At 44.9% G+C, this 24,446-nt stretch overlaps 1 protein-coding gene across 13 annotated transcripts in view; it reads right to left on the reverse strand.

Moving 5' to 3' along the window:
- UIMC1 (ubiquitin interaction motif containing 1) overlaps positions 1–24,446 on the reverse strand; it is a 38,723-nt gene that overhangs the window by 12,867 nt on the left and 1,410 nt on the right. For 8 of the 13 annotated variants that reach the window (XR_011728878.1, XM_071758913.1, XM_071758920.1 and 5 more), the window contains exons 2-8: positions 21,325–21,482; positions 14,232–14,322; positions 9,095–9,219; positions 7,608–8,762; positions 4,017–4,081; positions 1,470–1,558; positions 465–544 (exon numbers count right to left, since the gene is read on the reverse strand). Coding sequence is in view for 12 of the 13 variants with exons in the window: in XM_071758913.1 (XP_071615014.1) it covers positions 465–544; positions 1,470–1,558; positions 4,017–4,081; positions 7,608–8,762; positions 9,095–9,219; positions 14,232–14,322; positions 21,325–21,474 (1,755 nt within the window). In the remaining variant the exon portion in view is untranslated. Of the gene's footprint in view, positions 1–464; positions 545–1,469; positions 1,559–4,016; positions 4,082–7,607; positions 8,763–9,094; positions 9,220–14,231; positions 14,323–14,826; positions 14,967–21,324; positions 21,483–22,614; positions 22,733–24,446 lie in introns of those variants that run through there. The other 5 variants (XM_071758917.1, XM_071758916.1, XM_071758914.1 and 2 more) reach the window with 3 other exon arrangements.

Below are 24,446 nucleotides of genomic sequence, written 5' to 3' on the forward strand. Positions count from 1 at the left end.
TTAAGATTAAAGTCTCACTACCCTCTCAGCCTCTTGGAGATGGTCTGTGGAAAACAAACACTGAAATTCAGATGGTTTAACAGAGTGAACCATGTCACAACATGAATGCCCCTCACAGCTCCTGGGGACTGTCACAAGCACTAAGCCTCAGAGCCTGGGCAACCAATGGTGCTGCTGTCACCCTGATGGCAGCGTGTGTGGTATGAAAGAAAGAGCTGGAACTGATAACTCTCCAGCTATAGGACTGAAAGGCTCCAGAAGCAGCTGCACAAAACCCCAGCCAAAAGGCACTGGAACCACGAAGCAGTGGAGAAAGGCGAAGAGGAAAATGTTTGTGAGGATCCCAATGGCAGAAGCCCAGGCTCCCAGCTACCAATGGAAAAACACTAACACAGCCCAGCTGAACCAAGGTCTAGAAGGCAGGACTAGAAACAGGAGTCTTCACCAACTTCAGGGTCTTTTACCTGCACAGGTGCATCTCCAGTGCCCAAGCAGAGCTCTTCGCTCTCTGCCTCAACAGCTTCCAGTGGACTCGGCTGGGTTTCTGCAGAAAAACACCTCCAAGTCAGCACACATTTCCAACCCCCAAACCATCTCCTCACTTGTTCATGTAACTTAGCCCATTTCCTAACAGCGTTTTCACAGTTTGAAAACATTTTTTACACTTGCCACAAATGTTACCAGACAAGGTGCAACAACACAGCCTGGTAAAGGGTTAAAAGTCACAGCACCATGGTGTTGAGGACAAAGCCATTGCAGCTTTTCAGCTTCATGGGGAGTGAGACTAGACACAGGGAAAGTGTGTGGGACACTTGCTGCAAAAGAGAAAAAGCAGGAGCAGAGCTCTCCCTTGCACTGAGACAAACAGAGCTCCCATTCTGTGGTTTGCCTCACAGCCATACCTTCTTTAGACCTCCAGGTCTTCCTTAGCAACAAAATATGCCTCTTAAGTACCATCAGGACCTTTCTCTACAGCTGCTTGTGAACAGGAGCAGTCTCTTCATTAATTTTTTCACTTAAAACCCTGAACTGGAAAATCTCAAAGATGGCAGGAGAGTCCAAGGATGAAAAACTGGTCCCAAACAGGTTTTATTAACGTAAGACAAAAATTATTTCGGCTCTCATGCTTTACACATATTTTAAAACAAAAACATCTGAATATTGCTTGATTGCCTTCAGAAGACTACTCCCAAACTTGTTTTGAATGATCCCTCTGAATAAATGCATATCCTGGTGTCTCTTCAGCAGCAAGCCCCCAGCAATCGCTGGTCACAGAACTGTTTTAGAGGAAAAGGATCCAAAATCCAGGAATCAAACAAAAATTACCTAGATAATATCAGGCCTGAAAACCAGAGCTGGGAAAAAAATCTCATTTTGTCCAAACAACTAGAAAATTCTCTTATTTTCTTGAACTTTAGAAGTACGTAACTTTCACTGAAAAACTCAGAACATTCTCAAGTGCCTCTTACCTGGGCAAACAGAGATCTCTTCTTCAGTAGAGTTTTCTGTAGCAATATCTGGGCTCCTCTTACTGCCAAGTGGGGTCAACACAGAAATGCTGTTCAAAATATAAATATAATCTGAATCTCCAATCCAATAGGCATGATAGTACACACTTGTCTGTTTTGCACAGTTCAGAAGTCCAGAAAATGCTGTAATTTCCTAGTGGTCAATACCTGATAGCCAGAATTGACCATGAAAACAGTAAAATATGGGTACAGATCAGTGTCTTCTGCAAGGAACTTCAAAGAGAACATTTTCACTTCTAGGAGTGCTTAACAAAAAGGCACACAGGGTCACTTCCTCATGTCAGGGAAGCAAAAATACCTGCTCACAACTCTGGGACTCTCAGGAGTCTTTCTGCTCTTAGAAGATGTGGGAGTTGTGCAGACAGCAGCATTGTGCTTTCTTCTCTCTGGAGAAGGAAAACCTCCCAAGAGACACAGACTTGCTTTATCCTGCATTACCCCCTCCCTCCTCACACTGCTAATTCTCTTCTTTATCACTGTGCATGGCAGATAGAAGCAGCATGGATGCAAGACATGGCAAGGCTTCCCTGCAGCACAGTCTAAATGTGAGCGTCACAGTTTCTCTGAGCAGCACCGGCTACTGCTCCTCTCATTTTGACCTTCGGATTCCTCCTTTTTATTCCTTCCCCCACAATGCAGTCTCTTTCCAGAACAGGCAAGCATTGCTGAGTAAGTCTGGCACCCATGCTGACACGCTCTGTGCTTTGCGTGGCTTTTTGATTAGTCTGATCAAGTATGCAAGAACACACTTTAAAAACATGAATCCCCATACTGACAAATAAGAGATTTATTAAGCTCAGCCACAGGCCTTAGAGAGGAGAGAACAGCCACTGCTGATTTATGATAAATAACAAAATTCTGATAGGAAATCACAAGTGGCTTTTCTCTATACATAAAGCATCTCACAGCATTTGTTATGAATCCAGGCTGAACATGTTTTACTCTATGTCTAACATCAGGGCTCACTTCAAAAGAACTCACACAAAACAACTTGCTATGACATTTATAAAATGGGCTAATCAATTTGAAGCCAAACCACATTTCTTGCTACACCAACTATCTCCTGGTAACAAAGCCTATAATAATTTATTAAAACCCCAATCTACCCTGTTCCACACAAAGCTTAGAACCACGTGGCAGACCATCCCACAGAAAGCAATGCAGCTTCTCACTGCTGCCACTTCCAGAACTGCTTCACGACCTCCAGGCAGCTCAGAACTGTGTTCTATTAAGTGCTGCTGAGACTGGCAGGCCAGGGTGCCTGAGCCTCACCCCAGAGAGGACTGCCCTGGAAAATTACCAGGAGCCAGATGGCAACACTTTCTGTGCACAACACTGCAAAAACCATGGCTGTTTCTGTCTTAGCTGCAGAGGTGCCAGCTGCATCACAGCTCAAGGGGGACAGCCAGGAGCTCCTGGATGGCTTAGGAGATGTCTCCCATCAGCTACCCCAAATAAAAGAGGTCCTTCTCTTCTCATATTCAGCACCAGCAGGCAGGAGGCCAGCTCTGCAGAGCACACACCTCAATGCCTTCCATGCAAGCTCACAAGCTCAGATCTCAGCTGCCAAAAACTCATCAGCAATGGCAGCCACAGGTTCCTCCTGCTCCCCAAGGCAGGCTTTAAGATTGTTAGAAAGGTGCAAGCAAGAGGGATTTTTCATACTCTGCATATTAATGCTAACTGGTCAGGTCAAATGCTGCTAGATCAGAGGAAAGTTGGCAGATAGGTTCCAAAGCAGGTTTAAATTATAAAACCCAGCAAATTAAAAACATGACATTAGCTGCCCCCTCTTGTAACTTACTCCCTGAATCCTCTCCTGTTTGCCCTTCTCCCAGAGCCTTCATTGCAGAATTGCATCCCACAGGAAGGAGAAGGAAAAAAAATAAAAGGAAAAGAGGAGTAGGCTTAAATCTGAAGAAAATCATGTTGACTTGTCCCACACCTGTCATCTGCTGAAGTGGCTTTTCTGGAGCACTGCACTCTATCTTTGGCTGATAGGCAGCGCCGTCTGGCTTCCTCCTCCCTTCTTTCCTCTTCAGCAGCAAGGCACGAACATAAAAATACACGCAGAAATCCAGTAAACCCTTCACCATGCTGCCTAAGCACCTTCCCAGACAGACCACATGATGACATCGCTATAACTCACCTTCAGCTCACCTACCCATCTCCACCAGCTTTATTGCACCATGTCACAGTAGCTTCAGAGGGCAAGGATCAAGTCCTTGGATCAAGTACTAGGTTACTCCTTGCACAATTTTTAAAGTAACAAGAATAACGGATCTCTTCTCCCTGTTTGTGTCCCACCTCTCTCCCACGCTGCTCCAAAGCCATGTATTTCCAGGGATACTTAACAGCAGTGATTGCAGACAGGCTTTCCAGCAAGCTTTGGTGAGACTGCACCCCAAGATGCTCCAAGGAGCCCAGAAGGCCCCACATCAGCAGAGCAAGCATGTGGGTCCCACACTCTGGTACCACCCTCCTCACCTCTGTGCAGTCTGCATGGGCTCCCTGTGCTCATGGACATCCTCTGTGGGCAGCACCTGGGAGGCCTGGAAAAGAAAATTCTAATATTATATAATATATAATTTTAATATTATATACGATAATGTACACAGCTAACCAGAATCTGCTGGGTCATCATATTTTGTGCATGGCATTTCACCCAGTCTGTTACATATTATTTTTGGAAATATCTAAGTAACCATACTGAACTTGTTAACTTTTTGCCTCCAACACTCCTGTTAGTAAGGTGTTTCAGCAGCTCCCTGTAAAAACACCTGGCAGTACTTTTTGCTACCTTGGTGCCTCACCATGTTCTTGGACAGTTTGTGGCCATTTATTCATGCCAAACTTGTCCATCACTTTCCATACTCTCACCTTGCTCCTGGCATCTACCCTGATGTACTTGTAAGCAGCAGCCATAGCTCTTCTCAATTTGTGCCAAGCTAAGCAATCTGAGGTTTTTAGTGTCCCCCTGCACTCCCTCAAGCACCCCAGCAGCCCCCACATACTCCAGAGTTAAGATCTATTTGTCTGAGCCGAGATGACCTGATCAACTGCTACAGCTGATGTTTGACCACAAGTACTTTCTGAAATTTCATACTGATAAGATCTGTTGCATTTTTCTTGACTGGGAAATCAGCTGTTCCATCAAAGACAGGGAACAGGTTTACATGCACAATCTACAACTGGTAAATCCATGTGCATTTTATCCAATTTTTCATTTAGCTTTACGACTCCACTTATTCTTTCATTTAAAATTTGTTCAAAAGCCTTATGCACTGCCAAGGTCAGGCTAACATGCCAGTCATTACCCAGACCCCTTTCTTCTTCTTCTTCTGTGTACCCATTACACTTGCCATTCTCTAATCAGGTGGAATGACAATGGTTTATCAGCAGTCCTTGCAATTGGGACCATGATTTCTCATGCCATTTCTCAAAGAAATACAAGGAGTTCTCCTCCCCCTTTCTCAAAACTCTCAGAATTTGACTTCCACCATGGGTTTCAGTGTTAATCAGCTCCATTTCTTGACGGCTCATGTACTTCCTCAGCAGCCCTAAAACAAAGCCTCCTGACAGACTTCCCTAAAGTGACTCCAACCCCCTAATATTCTGTTTTATCTATTCTTTAATTCTCTACTGCCTAACTCATTGTTAACATAAAATACCACATCTCCTCCTCATTTTTATTTCTTTTTTTCCTGAATTATGTGTATTATAATAATGCCTCTGCCCTGGTCATAAACACTGGGCCATGTTTCTGCTTTTCCTAGTGCATATGTTATGTGATACAGCATTAATCCAGGTCACCAGATCCTAACTCTCTGGAACTGGGTCTCTTCTCTCTGAATCTTTTAAAGACCAAGAATCCCTAACCTTATTTGAAAGGCTACAGAGGAACTGATTTTATTAGCACTGAAGTTCGTTAGTGCAGGTTCACAGGCTATGAGAGCTCCTGACAACCAAGATTTGCTCTGTGCAAACATCCCTTGGCTGCAGGTGGCAGTGGCAGCAGTTGGCCACTGCCATGGTGGAAGATCCTGCTCCAGATCAGGGTTTCAAAGCAGGGGTGCAGACAGGTTCCCACAAACACAGCATCTGCATTTCACTGGTACAACACAAGGCACAAGGCTTTTTCAAGGACAGCTTTGAATCCCCATGGATAGCTTCTAGCCTTGGTGCAGCCTAAAATCTCCCACAGCAAAGCAGTCCTGGTGGCACTGGGGAGCACCAGGGCAGTACAGGGGTCAGGGGTGTCTGAGTGATGTAGCACATCAGGGACAGGACTGCTCTGGGTCCCTTCTTTATGACTGCTGTGCAACTGTATTTGATAGGAGGAAAAAATGGAGACAGGGCACAAGCAAACATCAAACATATTGATCTTGCAAGTAAATCACCTGAGCTGGCCTCAGCATGCAACTGCACAGTGAAACTAGAGAAGGGAGCAACCTCTCAAGCTGGGAGTGGTAAGGCAGCTGAAAGGGCACTTAGAATTATTTTCTCTCAAGTAACAAGAAGACTGGCAAATTTTGAGCTAAGGTTGAAATTTTAAAATCTGCTCCCCTTCTGTATTCTACCACCTTAAAAATATCAGAAAGACTACACCTACATACACATTATGGCTCTCAGAGAGCACTTGTGGTCAGGATGAGCACATTACAAGTTTCCACTCAGCACCATTAAAACCTCTTTTCTCCCCAAGAATTAATTATTAGCACTAAGTGGATAATATTAAAAAAAACCACACAATTTTCAGTGCTGATTAAAAGTTCATGCCTTTCCCAGCTGCTGTAGCTTTCCAAGAGCTTTAGTATACACCTCCACAGACCTGCAATCACCTCAATCTTCGAGGATAACACCTTCATTCCCAAAGGAAAAGAAACAGAGGGGGAAAAAAGCAGTTTGCCTTAAGATCCTTTCAAGTCTTTTATATCTATTCTAAATAAATTAAAAAGGGCACAAATCTCTTTCCTCTGCAGGTCACCTCTAATGCTTCTTTAAATCTGTATCTGCTAAACTCAAGCCAAAGCACTGTCATGAAAAGTCACATTTCAGCTCAGGCTGCTCTGCATTTCTTCTGCAACCAGAAAATGCAGACATGACATTTTTCCTAAGCATTCAATATTACAAGACAGAATATAAATATCACAAAACAAGTTAAGTATCTTTCTAACACCAGGGTAAATGATCAAATACACTTGAAAACAGGAACAACAGAGCTGAGGCTTCAGTCATAGAGAAGATAAAGTTATACAATGATCCGGGAGTGAAGTCATTATGAAAAATGAGGGTTGGAAAAGGCTGACACAAACCTAAAATACAGCAGTAATAAATACTTCATCTGACTAGCAATCTGTTTAAACTTAGCAGTGACAGAAAGCTGCCTTCCGCTCCAAGAAGAGAGCCCTGATGGAGACAGAAGCTGGCTGACACCTAGCGTCGAGCAGACCCAACAAGCGAGCTGGAGAGAAGGTGCTCAACCACCAGAACAAGGACAATGACACTGCCGAGATGACAGATCACCCTGAGCAGGCAGAATGCAGAGGCTTTCCTGGCCACAACTGCAGAACCATGAGGGAAAAGAGCACTCACAAAGGGAAACAGAATTTGCAAGGGTGAAGCTTGTACAGATGCAGAGGAACTTGTAGGTGCAAAAAGAAGAGGAGGCTGTGCTGCAAGGACAAAAGCCACATTTCTGTCCAAGATGGAAAACACAGAGCTCCCCACAAGGCCACGGGTTTATAAGCTGGTTTAACAGAGCTGGCAGTAGTCAGCATCATCTCTCTGCTCGCTAATCTGAGACACTGACAGGCTACACCCTTTAGAGAAGGACAAGTCAGCTGGAAGTCTTTCTCAGTGGTGCATTAATGGATGACTGCCAGGCTGCATGATGGCCCTTGTCATTTGTGAACTCAGCCTTTACACTTTTCCTCTCTCTTTCACTGTAAGCTCTCTGGCTAGGAGAGGAAGTCCCTAAATTTAAGACAAGCATTTAACAGCAATGCCTGCTTTGCAGAAGGGACTAAAACCTAAAATAGACAGAAGAGTGGGACTGCGCAGCAGCAAAGCTCTTACCTGGCAGTAGCTGGTGGTTGGTTCATCATCAGAAGTGGAGTTCTTTTCTTCCATGCTGTGCCCTGGACTCTCTGCATCTCTCCTCTTTGAAGGCAGGAGCCAGGTGTTGCTCTCAGCCTCCTTCTGCCCATTTGGGTCTCCATCTTCTGTATCATCAGCAATCCCGTTCTCCCTGCTTATTTGTTCTCCTTTCCCAAGCTCATTTTGGCTCAAGGAAGAATTCGGCACAACCGGGTTTCCAAACTCCTTCTTATGCAATAGCTGCCTCTGAGCCTGCTTCAGGCTCTTCTGGTAAACCTCCAGCTGACACAAGATGACTTTGGTGTACTGGTTGGGGTCTACCCCTTTGGGGCAGAAGGGGATGCCCCAGTAATAGTGCACTGTGTCTCTCACCTCCTCCTGCTTGTGCTTCTCCTCTGCCGCATTCAGCAAGCAAAGCCCAGGGGTACTGCCAGGCACCTCGTTCTGCTCTGCTTGCTCTGTGGATACAGAGGCTCTGGGGGTGTGCCTGGGCTGCGAGGTGTGTTTGGTACCTGCTCCTCCACCACTCCTCCTGGGGCTGCCACACTGTTCTGTGGTCCAGCTCTTCCAGAGTGTGGCTGAGCTCCCGGCGCTGGCTTCTCCTGCAGAATGGCCAATGCAGGGCAGGGGCTGCTCTTTTGGTTCACAGCCTGCTGCTTCAGAAGAGCTGGGGGAGCTTGTGAACAGTCTCCGAGGTGTCAGTCGCCAGGAGCCTGAAGTCACCCTGCCAAAGGTGGGGCTCAAAGAGTTGAGATCCTCTCCAAGTGTGCTGGGTAACACGTTACCAGAATCACTTTTTGCTGGTGAGAAAGGCTTTTCACTTGACCTTGTCTCAGGCTGGCCCTTCCCCGGAGACACAATTATGCTGGATATTAGTGAGCTTTCAACAATTTCCTGGCTTAACCTCCTCAACACTACCAGGGGGCTCCGGGCGACATCCATCTGTCCATTCCCATCAGCTCTGGTGCTCTGCGAGTGGGAGCTGCTCTCAGAGCAGGGGGTGTCAGGGCAAAGAGCCAGACCTCCCAGGATCTCAGAGCCTTCTTTCCCAGTGGGCTGGCTTTGGCCTCGTGTGCCCAGCACTTCTGCAGATAACTGAGGGGTTGCATCAGAGGAGTCTGAGGGCTGACAGCTCTGAAAAACAAGAGGTTGATTGTCCAAGAGATGTGTTCTCTATCAGCAGAGCGTTCCAGGGGCTCCCCCAGAACACTGGCAGCCATCTGGACTGCAGACCCCTTTCCCAGTCAGGACTGTGTACCCCATAATACAGTACAGCTGAGGTTAGACTTCATACACCTCTCTCACTAGGAATGGCACAAAACAACCATTCTGCAAGTGCTGTAGTTCCAGCTCACACTGAAAACAGTGAGGCCCCCATTAGAACAGTCTTTTAGGCATTGTGGCAAAGCACAGAAAGCAATGTTGCTGAAGAACCCTATTAAGCCTCTTCACCAAAGTGCACTTACATTAAGGCTCTCAGCAATGGCCTTCCTCAAGAGCTCCTCCTCTTCCTCTTCCTGAAAGTTCACTTGTCTGGCTTCTTGCTCACTCATTTTCACGGCCAGTGCAAACTGTTCCTCTTCAGTCATCTCTGCAGCAGGAGGAAACAGGAAATGTCAGAGCTCCAGGTTTATGTGAACACCAACATATATCCACAACGTTGAGAGAGACTGACCAAGGGTCCCACCTCCCCAGAAGGAATGCAGAGCAAAACATCTAAAGCTCAGCTTTCCTGAAAAGGTGGCAGGCAACACTAAATAAAAAAGGTAACCCAAGTCAGGAACTTCAGTTAAGGTTTCTACACCAATCCAAACTACAACTCTCTGTGCACAGAGCTACAGTGGGACATCTGTTTCTACCCTCACCAAATAATGCACTGTACAGCTGCAGAACACATGTTAAGGAGTGTGGAAGACAACAGACTTCTAAAGTGTTCCCATTTTATATCAAATAGGCTGAGCAGCAAGGCAGGATAAAGAACACATTTTTAATAGACTATTTTACTAGCCAAACTGCATGTCTCACTGCCTTCTGACATGCAGATACCTGCAATACCATAGGAGAGCCATCCAAGAGCAAAAGAGCTACATGATGTTCACCCTGAGCTGCATGTGGAAAGCTCTGTGGATGATAATGTTATAATACCACTTGCTCAGTGGTATTATAGAGGATCTTTCACATGCATACATCCCCCTTCTGCTCACATCACCACTCCACTGCATCACTAAGGCAGTCATGCATGGGAAACAGGTTTCCTACAGTTCTAACTGCTATTTCAGCAGAAAATGTCTTCCTGAAATATTTCTCGCAAACCAGAAGCAGAGACTGGCCATTTAGAAACAAAGCAGAAAACACTTATTTACTTAGACTCAATCAAACACTTTCACTATGCTTAAAATACACGATGCCAGCAGAACAGAGTGCAGCTTGGAAAACAACTCAACAGCACTCTCAGGAGCTGAAAAATACATCTTCTCACTCAAAACAAATTGACAGATTTCCTTCAAAACCCACTCCCTCCTTCAGGCAGAATACTGCACACACCATCTCATGCATGAAGCAAAACGCTTGCTCTCTGATGGGCTAGAAGAGCTGTAAGAGATGAGATTTGAACAGGCAGGAAGGCCACCCAAGCACAGAACATGCCTTCACTGCAGCCAGCTTCAGAGACAGACATTTCCCTGGATAAAGATGCATTCAGAAGCTGCAGGCTCCCATTTTCTAACCCATCCTCATCCTACCACCTGCTGCCAAAATTCAGCAGTGCGGCCACCCTTGAAGCAGTCTGGGATTGCACCGGTCCTGGCACTGCCTGTGCAGCACAGCAGGACTGCACTGGGGTGCATCCACACAGCAGCAGGACTGCACTGAGGTGCATCCACACAGCAGCAGGCTTTGCTTTGCTTTGCTTTGCTTTGCCCTTCCCCCATCTTCTTGCTAATGGCAGGCTGGCTCTCCGTCACACAAGAAGGATTTGAAGCATTTTTTAACTGTCTCTGCCAGCCATAGATTCCTTTACATGTCCTACTAAATCAGCACTTAGCTTTAGGTTGTGGGGTTTTTTGTTCCCTTTTTTTTTTTTTCTGTAAAAAAATTAAGAGGTTGAAGTGAAGGCAGACTGCAGTGCACTCAGGGCTCATGGGGATCTTTTGTCCTTGGACAAAGTCACTCTGTGATGTTACAGCCAGGAGGGACAAAGGAAAAAAAAGAAATGCATCCTTAATGGAAGGCACACAACCATTGTATGAAGAAGGCTCCTATCCACAAGAACAGCAGCAATACACAGCATTTCAGCAATACCAAGCACCTCCCAAGCATTCAGTAAGTATCTGCCGATTTGTTTCCCTGCATGAACCACCACAGCAATCAGGCCAGATGCTGCAAACTCTGACATGTGCAAGAAAACTGCTGCACATGATCGGTGCCCCATAACACAAGACTTTCCACGTGCTTAAATTAAATCGGGGGCCAGAGTGTTCACCCGTTCAGGCTATCAACATCCATGAAGCTTAATACAAAGAAACATTTCTTGGCAAGTTACTACTGTACATTTTGTTTTCTGCTCCCTCCCTGGCACAGCAATTTCCCCTCTGGGGACAGGGAATGTGCCAGACAAATGCTGCCTCTGGCAAAGAAACCAGCGACAAACAAGATGCACTTAGTGCACATTCCAGTTGAGTAGGTGCTCCAGAGGCAAAGATATCTCGAACTTAAATACACCTGGTGGGGAAAGAGCAGCTCTGCTCACATCTTCCAGGAGACGTGACCTGCTTTAAGCAAAGTGGTCCAGAGCTTACAGTATTTTGTGCTCCACATCTGATTATCTCTCAGCACCATGAATTTTACTGAACTTCATGCTGATTGCACAGGTCATAATTTACAATTATTAGAAATCCAAGGTGTTGTGTTAGTCCCTGACAGGTGTGTGCAAGCAGACCCCTGGAGTGCCAGTAGGGCAGGGGCTCCTAGGAGCAGCCTTGGGAGGAACAAGCCCTCTCCATCTGGACAGAAACACTCCCTTAGGTTCATGCACACCACGTGCCTCGTAGAAGCCCATTCCCACTGCTGGGTGGGGAAAAACTGGAACCTCCAGCTGGGAATTCTGCATCTCGCACTCCAAAATCTACTTGCCACGCATCCATCCCCATGAAGCACAAAATCCCAGCACCTCTCCTGGGATCAGGACATGCAAGAAACCCACAGATGGGAAGGAGGGGTCAGGGAGAAACTGTTTTTAAGACATTGCAGCCCTAAACAAATTAAACCATTTCAGAGCCTTTTTAAATGCTAATACAGCAATTTGCTAAGCGATTTATGTTCTATTTTGACATTTGCAAAGTGAATTAGATGCAAAACCCAACTAGTTGTAGTTCTAACACTTACTAATAAGAGATTTACTCAAAAATAATGGAAACCCAGGATCTCAGTATACCCACATATCCCAAGTGCAATTACAGTAAACACATTCAAATGTGACCTCCTCTGGAAAAAGAGACTTCTTTAGGTTTTGTATTTCCATTTACCCTGTCAGGATGAAAAGTCACAGATAGATTTTAGTTACGGCTTTAGGTTAAAATGAATAAAACCACAGCAAATCAAAAATGGGAGGACACACTTTAAAACCAGAGCCTTCAAATATAGGAAATTTTCCAGTTTTGAAGAGAAAACCTGCTCTACCCAGAAGCACCAAACCTTTACAAAAAGACCAATTTGCTTTGCAATCCAAATAATTTATTTAAAGACACAGGGAAAAACAATTACTACTTCAAGCCTTAACTTGCCTCAAAGCAAACACCAGAAGTCTAATTACACCTTTCCATAAATGAGAGAACAGCTCCACCTTCACACCTGCTTAAACAAGTGACCACTCTCCAACTGAGAGGTGCCAGGTACCTCCAACCTGCATTGTGAGGAGGCAGACTTGCATTTTTAAAACAAAACAAAAAACAAACAAAACAAAACAAAAAAAGGAAGCTGAAACACAGCAGAACTTCTCCATTATACAATGGCTAGAGAGCAGGCCCTGTCTCCCATGGATTTTCTGGAGCACATTGAACACCTTTCACACAGCACCAGCTCCCAGAAACCCAGCACACTCAGCAATGCAATGAGGACATCCAACTTCAGCAACTCCCTGTTCCTAGCGACATATGTTTGGTCACATTTTAACAGCATCTCCAAGGGGGGTTTCAGCTTTTATGTAGTGTTTTGTTTCTTTGGGGAGAAAGAAGAAGAAAAAAAAACCTAACAAAAGAACTCTTCCTCCATCTCTGACTTTGCAATCTTACTTGTTTCACACAGGACACACACAGTGGGTTTCAACTGCCACAAAGAGCCAGGCTGTTTCATGCTATGGCCTTAGGCTTCAGGCCTCTATTAAAAACAATTTAATTCACACAAGCCCTCTGAGGACTGACAAGCCCAACTGCTGCTGCTTGCAGAGCACCGGCGTGATTGCTTTGGGCTTTACAGGAGATACAATTCTCTCATTTTAAAATGTTCTGAATTTAACATGCAAGACAGATCACTGCCTTGTGGAGCACAAGAACGTGAACACAGATCACCAGAAATGGCCCCCCTGCCTGGCCACCCCAACAGGGGGTGCTGTATGGGAAGGCCATGCTCAGTGGATGCTTCTGCTTGTACATCACCAGCATTCAGAAATCCTGTTTGCAGAATATGAGTGGGAATGCCCCAGCCTTTAGCATCTGTTTATACACCTATTGTCCATGAACACATTTAAAGCTGATGCCTCCACAACCTCCTGTAACAGAAACTTCCAGGAGTTCACTACCTGATGTGTGAAGCATGACTTTCCTTCACCTGTTTTAAACCCATCTACCTCCTGCTATTTCCACTGACTGCACCCTGGCTGTAGGAGCTGGTAAACAGCTCTGTGTTCAGCTGAGGCACTGCCTTCCTCATGTGAACTTTGATCCCACCTTCCTCTCTTTAACAAAGCAGCCCCAGGCTGCTCCATCCCCTTTATGGCTTGAGTTGCCCTTCTCTGGATGTACCACCATGTCCTTGAGATGCCGAGACCAAAACTGCATGCAGTGCTGTTGATGTACCAACAATTTATATAACAGCAAAATGATGGAAAACAAATCTATTGCTCTTAACACCCTTCCTTCTGATGCCCAATGTTGCTGGCTTCCCTGGCTGCCCCTGCTCTATGAGTGGATGACTTCAGAGCACTGTCAGCTCCAACTCAGATCTTTCCTGAGCTGTGACTGCAGGGTCAGAGCATCATGACATTTCAGGGAAAGACAGCAGCAGAGGGGCCTGAACAGGAAAGCAGTTTGTGACTGACAGTGCTTTCAGATCTGCTTCAACCAATTTTGAAACTTGGTGACATACTGACACCCTCACACACTTACTTTGGACGTGCAGCAGTCTGCATACGTGCCACACCTGCTGCAGAAAACAACTGACGGTCTGCCTATTCAGAAAGGAAAGTTTTACCCCTGAGAAGGGTCTTCTCCAAGAGCTGTGCATCCCCAGCCACACCGCAGCCTTTCTGCAAGGGAAATGATCTCTAACATGAACAGCAGAAGCTGCTCAGCATCAGCCTAATTCCCCAACCCCACACTGAAGACCTACGTGCAATTTTTCTTTTAGCAGCAAACTTCGTTCTATCCAGCTGCTGTTTTGTTCTCTTCTGTTGCAATCCACTCTCTTCCTTTGGCTCCTGCTGTAATGGAAAAAAAAAATGGTGAGTGCATACAACATGTTAGAAATACTACTAGCTCCCTACCCCCACTACTCAAACACAAACACTGGTTCAAGAACAAGCCTCTGTTTGTGTGAAATTTGAATTTCAAACATAATTCAAGCACACTCTGTAACTATTAAAAGCTGTGTGATAAGCATAACGAGCAAAAAAGAGTTACAGACTGACATAAACAGAGAAGTAGGACAGACAATAGACTTCATGCCAGTCACCACCATGCACTGCACCTGCTGCCCATGATTTTAAAGAGAAATTGTTTGGCTTGATAAAACATTTTATTTGTAAGCACTCAAAACAGAAAAACAAAACTGAACACTGCACACCTGTAAGCCAGGAATGTTTCCTAACACACAGCTTCCAGTGCCCTGCCAAGACAGTTTCAGGTGACCAGAACCAGAATCCAAGCCATTTTCGGGGACCACACTAATGCCCCCCAAGGGCAGCAGTACCCAGGCTGTACTTAACTCCTGGTGCTATGCTCCCATTGTATGGCCACGAGGGTTTCATTTTTGAAGATCAAATACTTGAGAAATTTGTCATCTTGAGGCCTCCAGGAACAATACCCACACCAGAAATCAAAATGCATGCTGCTTTAAACACACAGACTGCAACAAGAATGGTCACAGGCTTAACTGGCACACATTTGTGCCAGTTGCTGCCCTAACAGCTTAAGCAAGGACACACACAATACGAGGGCTGCTGCTGGACCCCTTCCAATTTACCTCTCTAAATCAGGCAGAATTAGAATCAAACCCTGTGTTTCAAGGCAGAGACCCACACCAGGCCAGGAAGGGGCTTCCCAGATCTCCACCTGCTGTGGCTGGTTTTGCTGTCCATGAGTCGTAGCAAACTGGGTACATGTTTGTGCCTCACACCACCTCCTGCACCAGGACAGTGGCTTCAAGGTGGGGCATGTGGCTTCTGCTAGTTTAAAGAAAATAAGCAGTATAACCTTTTGCAAGTGTCATCAATTTCTACTGTCTACTGCTTGTGTTTCTGAACCTGTGAAATCCTTTGGACTCCACCTCCATGCTGAGTTTTGTTCAAAGCCATCTTCAGTATTACTGTTATCTGTTGATTTTATTAATGTATTTACACCACTTGCTCCCTCCTACAAATCATTAATGAGGATGTTAAAACACATACAGACCTAATATTGATCCTCTTGCCCTCAGCTGTACATCTCCCCCAAATGAGCCTCTCTTCAATTCATCACCAGCTTTTGCTGACAGTCTTTTAGCAGGATTTCAATCCAGGAATGTTACTATCTAGACCAAATTGAATTATTTATCCAACTAAGAATTTGCAAGACATACTATTAAGTGGTTTCCTGAAACCCTAATACATTACAGCTTTTACCTGCCCTAATACATACAACCATTCCTCACTTCCACTGATTTAACAATCAGCTCACAAAGCAGTGATGAGGCTTAGCAAGTCCACACACACACACACTCATGCACCTAAGGGTTTTTCCTTTGTCCAATTCTTTCTCTTCCCTGCCCAGCCTGGTTTTGGTACCATGTTTCTAAGATCTGCTGCTGTGTCTCCAAAAGGCTGCTTCACAGCCAGATTCTCTCTTCTTAAAAGATGGATGCTCTCTACTTCTAAGCCTGTCTAGCTCACACTCAGCAGGTAAAATGCCCTCCTTTCCAGGGCCCTGGAACATTGTCTGTCTCTGCAGCTTTCCCTAAGCCACAGGTTCTCCTACTCTGAACTGCCCTGCCTGAGGCCCTGCCCTTGGTCTGCAGAGGCAGCCCCATGCTGACCTTGTGGGCAGCTCACACCAAAGGGAGTGGGGAATGATCTGTGGGATTCCACCAGGATCATGCTCTAGGATTTCATGCTGAAAAAGGTTAAACAACAGCTCACTCACTTTCGCCCAAAGCTCTGTCTAACAGTACTAAACCTACTCCAGCTTAAGACAGGGGCAGCTTAATCCTAGCAGGTTCTGTAAATCCCCAGCTCTTCTCTCCAGGCATCAATCTTCCCCGCATCATTCTTGCACTTGCCAGAAGGTCAACCCTGACACTCTCATCTGCAGCTCTCTTCCAGGGCACAGATGTGATTTATGAGCACACCAAACTTTCCACAGCTGCCAGTGTCTGCTCTGTGGACAGAGACATACATTTGCAATATGCACCATGGGACAAGATGGGGCTCAAACACCTCTGGGGCTTTGAAGGGGAACAGCATGCCCAGTGCTGGGTGAGCTGCCCAGCTTCATTTCACAGCCAAGTATATGCCTCAGTTCCCTGTGCTGGGGAAGAAAAAGAATTTCGACATTTACAGCAGTGGCAGGAGCAAAATTATTGCAGGACACGTGTTGTATGAACCTCATACATTTGAGAAAGATATTTAAATTGCTTCGCAGCGTTCTACCAAACAGCCACAGTACAGAGAACTGCTGAAGCAAATCCAATTAATCCTGATGGGCCAAAATATACACACATCTCAATCCCAAGAATACTTAAATCTTCTTTATTTTTAAAACCCAGAAAATAAAACATACCTTTTAATTAGAATTTATGGCTGTTTGTACCTCTGCTGGGAGAAAGCCCCGCAGGCCCCAGAGTGCTCTGCATAAATGCAGGCATGGTAGAAACAGAAGGGGCCAAGAAAATTCAGAGAAGACAACAGGGCTTGCTCTTTCTGACCCAACCTTTTAATGCTCATCTGTCTACAAGGATAATAGGAACTCAGGAGGCCACTCAGCCAACTGCCTTTCTAATAAGATCACTAGTCCAAAAATAATCTTAATCAATTAAAATATTCCCAAACTGTAGCCAATACTCTTAGTTACAAGGTCATTTCCAAGACACAACTTCCAAGAGAAACTAATCATTACAGCAGAGGCGAGATGGGAACTCCACTCCTCTGCTCAGTGCCAGCCTGGATAGCATCTCCCCTCCTTTGCTGTCAATATAAAGCATCATGGCCAGAAGGAATCCAAATTCTCTTCCCTTGTGTCAGGTTCCATGGTTTAATTTATGATGTTCTCTTATGAGCAATTTCATTGTCAGTATTGTACACAAATCAAGAAAAAGACAGGTTCCCAAAGTTCCCTACACATTTAGTGAAAGGCAGCCACTATTCATCCTCCTTGTTTTTTTAATCTGTTTGGTTTCACCATACAGCAGGAAATCAAATTCCCATTTTAAGAATGTTTTTGCACATACTTAAGAGAACCTGACTCCACCAGCAGAAAAAGATACAGCTCCACTTGCTTCTAAAAGCCCATAAATGGAAGCCAGTAGCCAGCCTCCCACATCCTGCTCCTTCAAATCCACATCATAAACCACAGAAAACAGCTTCTGATGGGTCAGGGAAGTAAAGGCTATAGAAGAATGTCTTCATACATAACAGTGCAGACTGCAAAGTCAAAAGGTCTGAGCAATTTTATCACTCAACAGCAGTTGGGACCATCAAACAATAGGGCACAGCCAAACATATGTCCTACATGGGAAATATGCAGATGAAAACCAGACTGATTTATTTTTAAAAGCCAATTAGATGTTGAAAGTGCCACATTTGGCTCTAACCAAGGCTGCTGCTGAAATTAATATCACACCCTATTTTATTAGTCTATGACTTCAGTTCAGATTCTGTTTCAGTTCTGCTCTGTTTTTCCGTTCATTAGAATGGACCTGCTGAAAGTGGAGACTTCAACAAGGAGACACAGCAGGGTTTGTGCCAGACATGTAGGTACTGACACACAGGAGGGAGGCCTCTGTGGAAAAAGGGCTTTTACTGGGGTGTGAGAGACCTGGATTCAGACCAACCTGATTTCTGAGGAGCGAGCACAGCAGAGCTGCTGAGCCTCCTTGGGAACACATTCACACCACATTTTCCTCTGGGAACTGGAGGCACCAGGTCCCTCGGTACCACAGCAGAGCCTGTGGGAACAGTGGGGTGCTGCAGCAATACTTAATGTGGCTCTGCTTTGATCAGATGGTCAGCAGTGTGAGGTGGGTATTGCCATTCTAGCTGGGATGCTTCCAGCACCACCTTCTCCATAACAAGAGCTCACTCAGGCCGCTCCTGGTGCCAAAACAAAGTGCCCACTGCCTCAGCTGATGGAGACAGGAGAGGATGGTGGCCAGGTATTCCAGTTGATGCCCAAAGACACCTCCCTTTTTCTACCAAAGCAAACATCTGACCTGGAACATCAACACATGCTGCTATTTATCCAGACTGTGAGTACCTCCAAACACTGGAATACTCTGGCAAAGGGATGTTCCACCCCAAAGGGACAACAGGCCCTGGATACCATACAGAAACAGATGGCACCATCTTGTCTTGTCTCGTTCCTCAAAGGCCAGCAGAGCTGATGAATCTGGCAGAAAGAGCCTGTGAGACTTCATGCAAAATCTACAAGTGGACGCAGGTACTCAGACCTCCCAGAGGATCTGTTAAGGAAAAACAGACCCTTCCAAGAAGTCCCACAGAAGATCAGCAGCATTTAGGGATCAGCTGCACTGAAGGCTGCAGATAAGACAGGCACAACTACTGGGCCTCTGGCTGTGCTCAGTGCTCATGCTTGGCCAGGTCTAATACGAGATGATAATCATCTTTTAGACACGGCTTCAGAAAACCTTGGTGGTCAAAGAGTCTTCATCAACAGCCTAATTGAAGAAGGAGGCTCATGAGACTGACCAGAAGTTGTTACGCTTGGAGACACCTATTGTGGGCACTATTAAAAATACTGTGTATTTGTGAACGACCACCCATCTTCTGGTATGGGCAACCAAATTCCCTACAGGGTTTAAATGGTTGGAGAAGACAGGAACCACTTGACTCATTCATCATGTCAGCATTTTCAGAGACATAGTGAGCACAAAGGTCATCTCCTCTTGTTTACACAAGGCCAGAGAGACTGCTCTTATTCTATCTGACCCTTTCCAAAACGAGAGAAGTGTTTTCTGTATCCAGAATTACATATAGCAGACATCAGAAAGCCCCATGTCCAGAAAACTTCCTTCTGATGCAGCTCTGCAGATGCCACAGCATAGACATGAGCAAAAAAAGAAAACTTGGCAAAATAACATGGATGAGCTTGATAATCCAGCATGACTGAAAAATTCCTGGGAGAGGCAGCCTGCCAAAGATCATCAAAAGTGAGAAGCTGGAGGCTTTCCAGGTGCAGCTGCTACAAGATCTGCTGGTCTGGAAGCAGAACCAGGGACTTGTTCTATAGATACCTGCCAAGAGACTGCCAAGGAAGAAAGCCATTGAATCAATGATGCCCAAATTGTCCTTGTAGCTTTTGATTCATGAGGAACCATGGCCTAACAGATGCAAGATTAATTGAGAATGTATTGTTCTCTAAAATTGCTATTGATCTGAGCTTCCCACACCTCTTCTTGAACACATAACAAGGTCCTACTAGAGCAAGAACAACAGTTACAAGGTTTGAAATTGAAATTCAACTTGATGTACACTGAAGAGCTGAGACAGTTACAGAAGCCAGACATTTTTTTTTTATTTTGAGATCCCAAGTAAATCACATTTTTGGGTTTGATTTTGTAGAAAACAACACGACAAGAGACTGTGGCACTGGATCTGGAAGCTGATGACTCACAAAAAGAGACAGAACTGAATAAATCCACTCATTCAACTGACTGAACTGTTGTCACTTAAACAGAACCTAATTGGCTCTTTAACGGCCTCTCTGAGCATATCCTTTTCTGTAATATGACCGATTATGCCATCAGAATTTATTGTTTATAGACAAACTTACAGAACAGTCAGGGAGCCTAACCTTTTTATAGATGTGTTTTAAGAGACATTTGTTTCCCCTTTTTCAGATACGTGCACATTGAGATGAATAATTGCAGACAATAACAGGTCCTGATCTTTTATGTACTGCAGCAGCTCTTAGAGCTGCTGACTTCTTTTTTCCTTATAGGTTTCACAATAAAGGCCAGTGATGCAGCAGACATCTGAAGTTAACTTAGCATATTGCAGAGCTAAGGGTTTAACCCCACTGAACTATTACTGCCATATGTTCCATTTCTTTCAGGGAATTTCCCAATGGGAAAGAACTCAGACAATGTGAAGAAAAAACATCCAATATAATTTGCCCTACAGCTTCTTACTGTTTATTTCTAGTGCTTTTCCCCTCCTCAAATGATAATCGCCTTATTGTAGAGAAGCACGCTGCAGATGCAGGGCTTGATTTAAGATCTACAGCTTGGGAGTGAACTGAAATGCTTTTGAAAATGGTGGAATTACAAAAAGCAGCTTAGGATCCCCAATCTCCAGCAAGTAAGAGCAAAGCCTTAACAGTCATATATAAAAAAACTATCCTAATATCATTTCCTCTCATGTACCTCAAGTTGAAGACTGATTCTCAGGGTGCTGGGTTTCCCTCAGGCAGGAGTTCCTGCACTCATCCCAACGCCAGCATAACAGACACAGACATTTCAGTCTTTCAGGGCAAGGCTGCTGTTTGTAAGACAATGTTAGGGATCACTGATCTGAGCCTTTATGTCTCAGCCAGGCACACCCACACTGCAGTTCACCTTTATAGCCTATGAAACGGGTTAAAAATTCAGGCTTCTGTTATTCAGGATCAGTTTACCAGACACCAGCTGTGTCTGAGCTAGTCACAAGCCTGTGTTCTGAATCATTTTCTTATCTATTTGCACATAATACAAAAATCATGTTTCTGTGGTTTAGCTGAAAATCAATCAAATAAAAATTACGAAAAAAAAGATTTGTAAAGGGATTGAAGAAAGGTTACTTTTAAATTACGTTTCAAATTCAGTTCTGAGAGGATTTGGTTATCAAATCCCAGACTCATAACTCACACTCAGGAAGCACACCATTCATTTTCTAGTCAAATAGGATTTGATTCATCTCATATGTAAGAAAAGGAATGGCACAACACCCTCTGTGCAGAGCCTGACCCCAGCACAGATGTGGTGGGACACTCAGGCAGCAGCAGGGCCCAGCACTGACCTCTCCATCGCTGTCAGATATAACGATAAACGCATCCACAAAACTACGTTTCTTCTTGTTATCAGCTGGCTTCCTCTTCTCTTCCTCCTCTTCCTCCCCATCCTGACCTCGAGAGTCCAGGCCCTCTGTGGGCTTCTTCTTCCTCGGCATCCTTCACTCTGAAACAAAGGGAAAGATTAAAAGCCATTTGTTTCCTTCTGATTTATATTGACCCTAACAGCCATCCTTTCTTTGCTGATTTTAAGCGAATTACCCTAGACACTGGAACCTAACTACAAAGCCTGGTGGATTTACCATTACTGGGAGCCACACGTACTAGTCACCACTCATCTAGGTAAGAATACTTTATTACAGCTGATTGCTAAAAAGAGGTTTCAGGGAAACAGCTATACAGACCAAAGCCACTCCAAAAACCCTTGCTCCAAAGCAATGAGGCTTTCCTCTTAAGCTTCTCCTGTTAAAGCTCCTCAGCAAATGCTCCAAAGCATCACCTCATGGTCTCCCACCCTCCAACATAACATCAACCTCCGTCTCCACAGCTTCACCATCCTGGTGCAGAACACACCAGGCTGTGGCAGCAGACCAAGCTTGCACACCAGAACAAGAAACCACCAGAGCACAGCCATTTGTCAGCTTTTATATGCAACAAAACAAGGGGGAAAGGCATGTTCCTCAAAGGATGTTGTTTTGCTCTCAGCACAACAGCTCTGTGGAAGGCTGCACCAGCATTACAAAAAGGGAAACCACAGGCAATGGCAATAGGCAGGCTGGAAACAAGACAACAGGTTTCTCTCACAGCCTGGATTTCTCAATGAGCAGCAGCCTCCGGAAGTCCTCTGTGCAGACATGCCCAAACCATTTGTACTAAAGAAGGCACTTGACAAGCAGGGAGGAACCTGCTGAGCATTATTAGTGCAAACCTGAGTGCTCTATGAAGAGCACAATTGAGGGCAGGTGCCCACACAATGCGAGCTAGTACTTCAGCATCTCCTTTCCTTGGCAGCCCATAGGCTGATGGAGAGAGATGCAGAGCCAGCACTAGCTGCTTTCATCAAAAAGGACTGAGATGAGAGGATCAGGAAGAGATCTGGAGGAGAGCACAGCAGGGTGGCAGAGTTAAGCCACCCTTTCCTGTCTGTTTGTCATTCAGCAAATAACTTTACAACAACATCCAGCATTTCCTGAACTGTGATCTAGAAGAGCCTTACACAGCAGGCTGAGCATGATCAGCTGTTTAAGTTAGAATGAAACATGTGCAGAGAGTTAAGCAACAAACCCCTTGCCACGCACCAGAGAACGGCAGAGCTGGAAATACAGCTAAAGTTGGCCGATTCCTGGAGGGCCCTTCCACAGGATCATTCTTCCTTTCTTCAAGAGAACTGAAATAGCTCAAATATGCTGCTTAGATCTAAAAAAAGAGTAAGAGTAGATGCAACAAAGACCCTACATTACCCAGTATAGAGCCAAATCCTCCCCTATAACACCATAAAATTGTAAACAAACCACTGTGAGTAGAAATAATAATGAGCAAGAAGTTCAAAATCCTGAGCAGCACTAAGAACAGCAGTGCACTGCTCCATCTACAGTCCGAGGAGGCAGCAAGGTGAAGAAGAGAAAGGAACACATGCAACCTTCAAAAGCTCCCTCAGCCTCTTTGCCTCCCTTACCCTGCAAATACATGCACACACATGCCTGGAGACAAAAGATGATGACCTGAGTGAGTTACGACTCCCACTGAAGGTTTGCTGCTCTCTCTGAAGACAGAAAACCTTACAAATAGCATGCACAGCTCCAGTAGCAACTGCAACTGCTACTGCACTCCACAAATGTTTGTTTAGCAAAAGGAAATAAAAACAAATGCTCCTTTTAGAAAAGCGCTGGCTCTTGCAAAACAAGGCTGTGTTGCTCCAGTTAAGCTGAAATCAGCCTGCGTTGGAATATCTTCATTACACTTCCTTCAGTTTTTCTTTTGCTCCAAATGGTCTCTTTGCCCTCTGCCCAGAGAGATGAGCTAAGCCCCTGAGACTTGCACCAACAAGGTGGGAAACACTCATTTATCAGCAGAAAAACACTTGCAGAGAGAGGCATCTGGGCACAATGATGGGGAAGAGCACTGGAGAGGTCCACACCTCCAGCATGTGAGCCTAGGCAGGGTCACTCTGGTTTTGGAGAGGCAGCCTGTAAGACTTTTAACCACCAAAACAGAAGCAAACACCAACCAGCAGTACCTGTCACACTGTTTTTTTTGTTGTTTTGTGTGTTTTTTTGGGTTTGTTTTTGTTTCTTTGTTTTGTGGGTTTTTTTAATCCACACTGGTATCACCAGCTCTCCCGACTTTGCGATACATCTTCTGCTTGATGCACTGTGCCAAATAAGAGATCACTGAGAAATATCAGATGGAGTTATGATGAGTCACCTACCTTCAACATTTAAAGGAAAGGAAAAAAAAACCATCTAAGAGAGATGTAACCACACAACTCCCACAACGCTTCTGAAAATGAAGGGACTTGTGGCAAAGAGAGTCTCCATAAATGTAACTAAGGGAACAAGACAAGTAAGAGATCACTTGTAGCTGTGCCAGTCTGAGGCTATGAGTAGGAGAGAGCAGTAATGGCTTTTATTAGACAAGCTGGTGTAGCTGAGGGAAGAAAACACACATCAGAGCACTCCCTTCTCTTCAGGTAGGGAAATTAGGCACAGAAGCTGTATTTTGCTTTTAGCGCTCTGGGCAAGGACAGTTGTTAGAACCCGAGGTGACCTGCTCTGAGGCTCAGCAAAAAAGGCAAAAGACTAAAAACTACCTTTGCAGTTTGGCACACAGATTTACTTCCCAGTTATCTCTTAGGGTTTTTTTTCCAGCTCTCAGTTTAAAGAGAATTTCTTTGGAAATGCTCTGACAGCAAAGGTGACCTCCTGACAAGGGGCTCACACACATGCCACACTTCTCCAGTCACATTTTTAGGGATATCCTTGAAGATTCCCAACTTGTGATTATTTGTCATTTTCCTTCTCATCTATCATTTTGATGAATCAGAAAGCAATTACCGACAGAATAATTCTAAATCTTGACACTGCAGCTACAGACCTGCCAAGCTGTGACAGCTTGAAAAATGCTTGAAAAT

Source organism: Heliangelus exortis, chromosome 15 (assembly GCF_036169615.1).
Source record: "Heliangelus exortis chromosome 15, bHelExo1.hap1, whole genome shotgun sequence".
In the NCBI taxonomy this organism is placed as follows: domain Eukaryota; kingdom Metazoa; phylum Chordata; class Aves; order Apodiformes; family Trochilidae; genus Heliangelus; species Heliangelus exortis.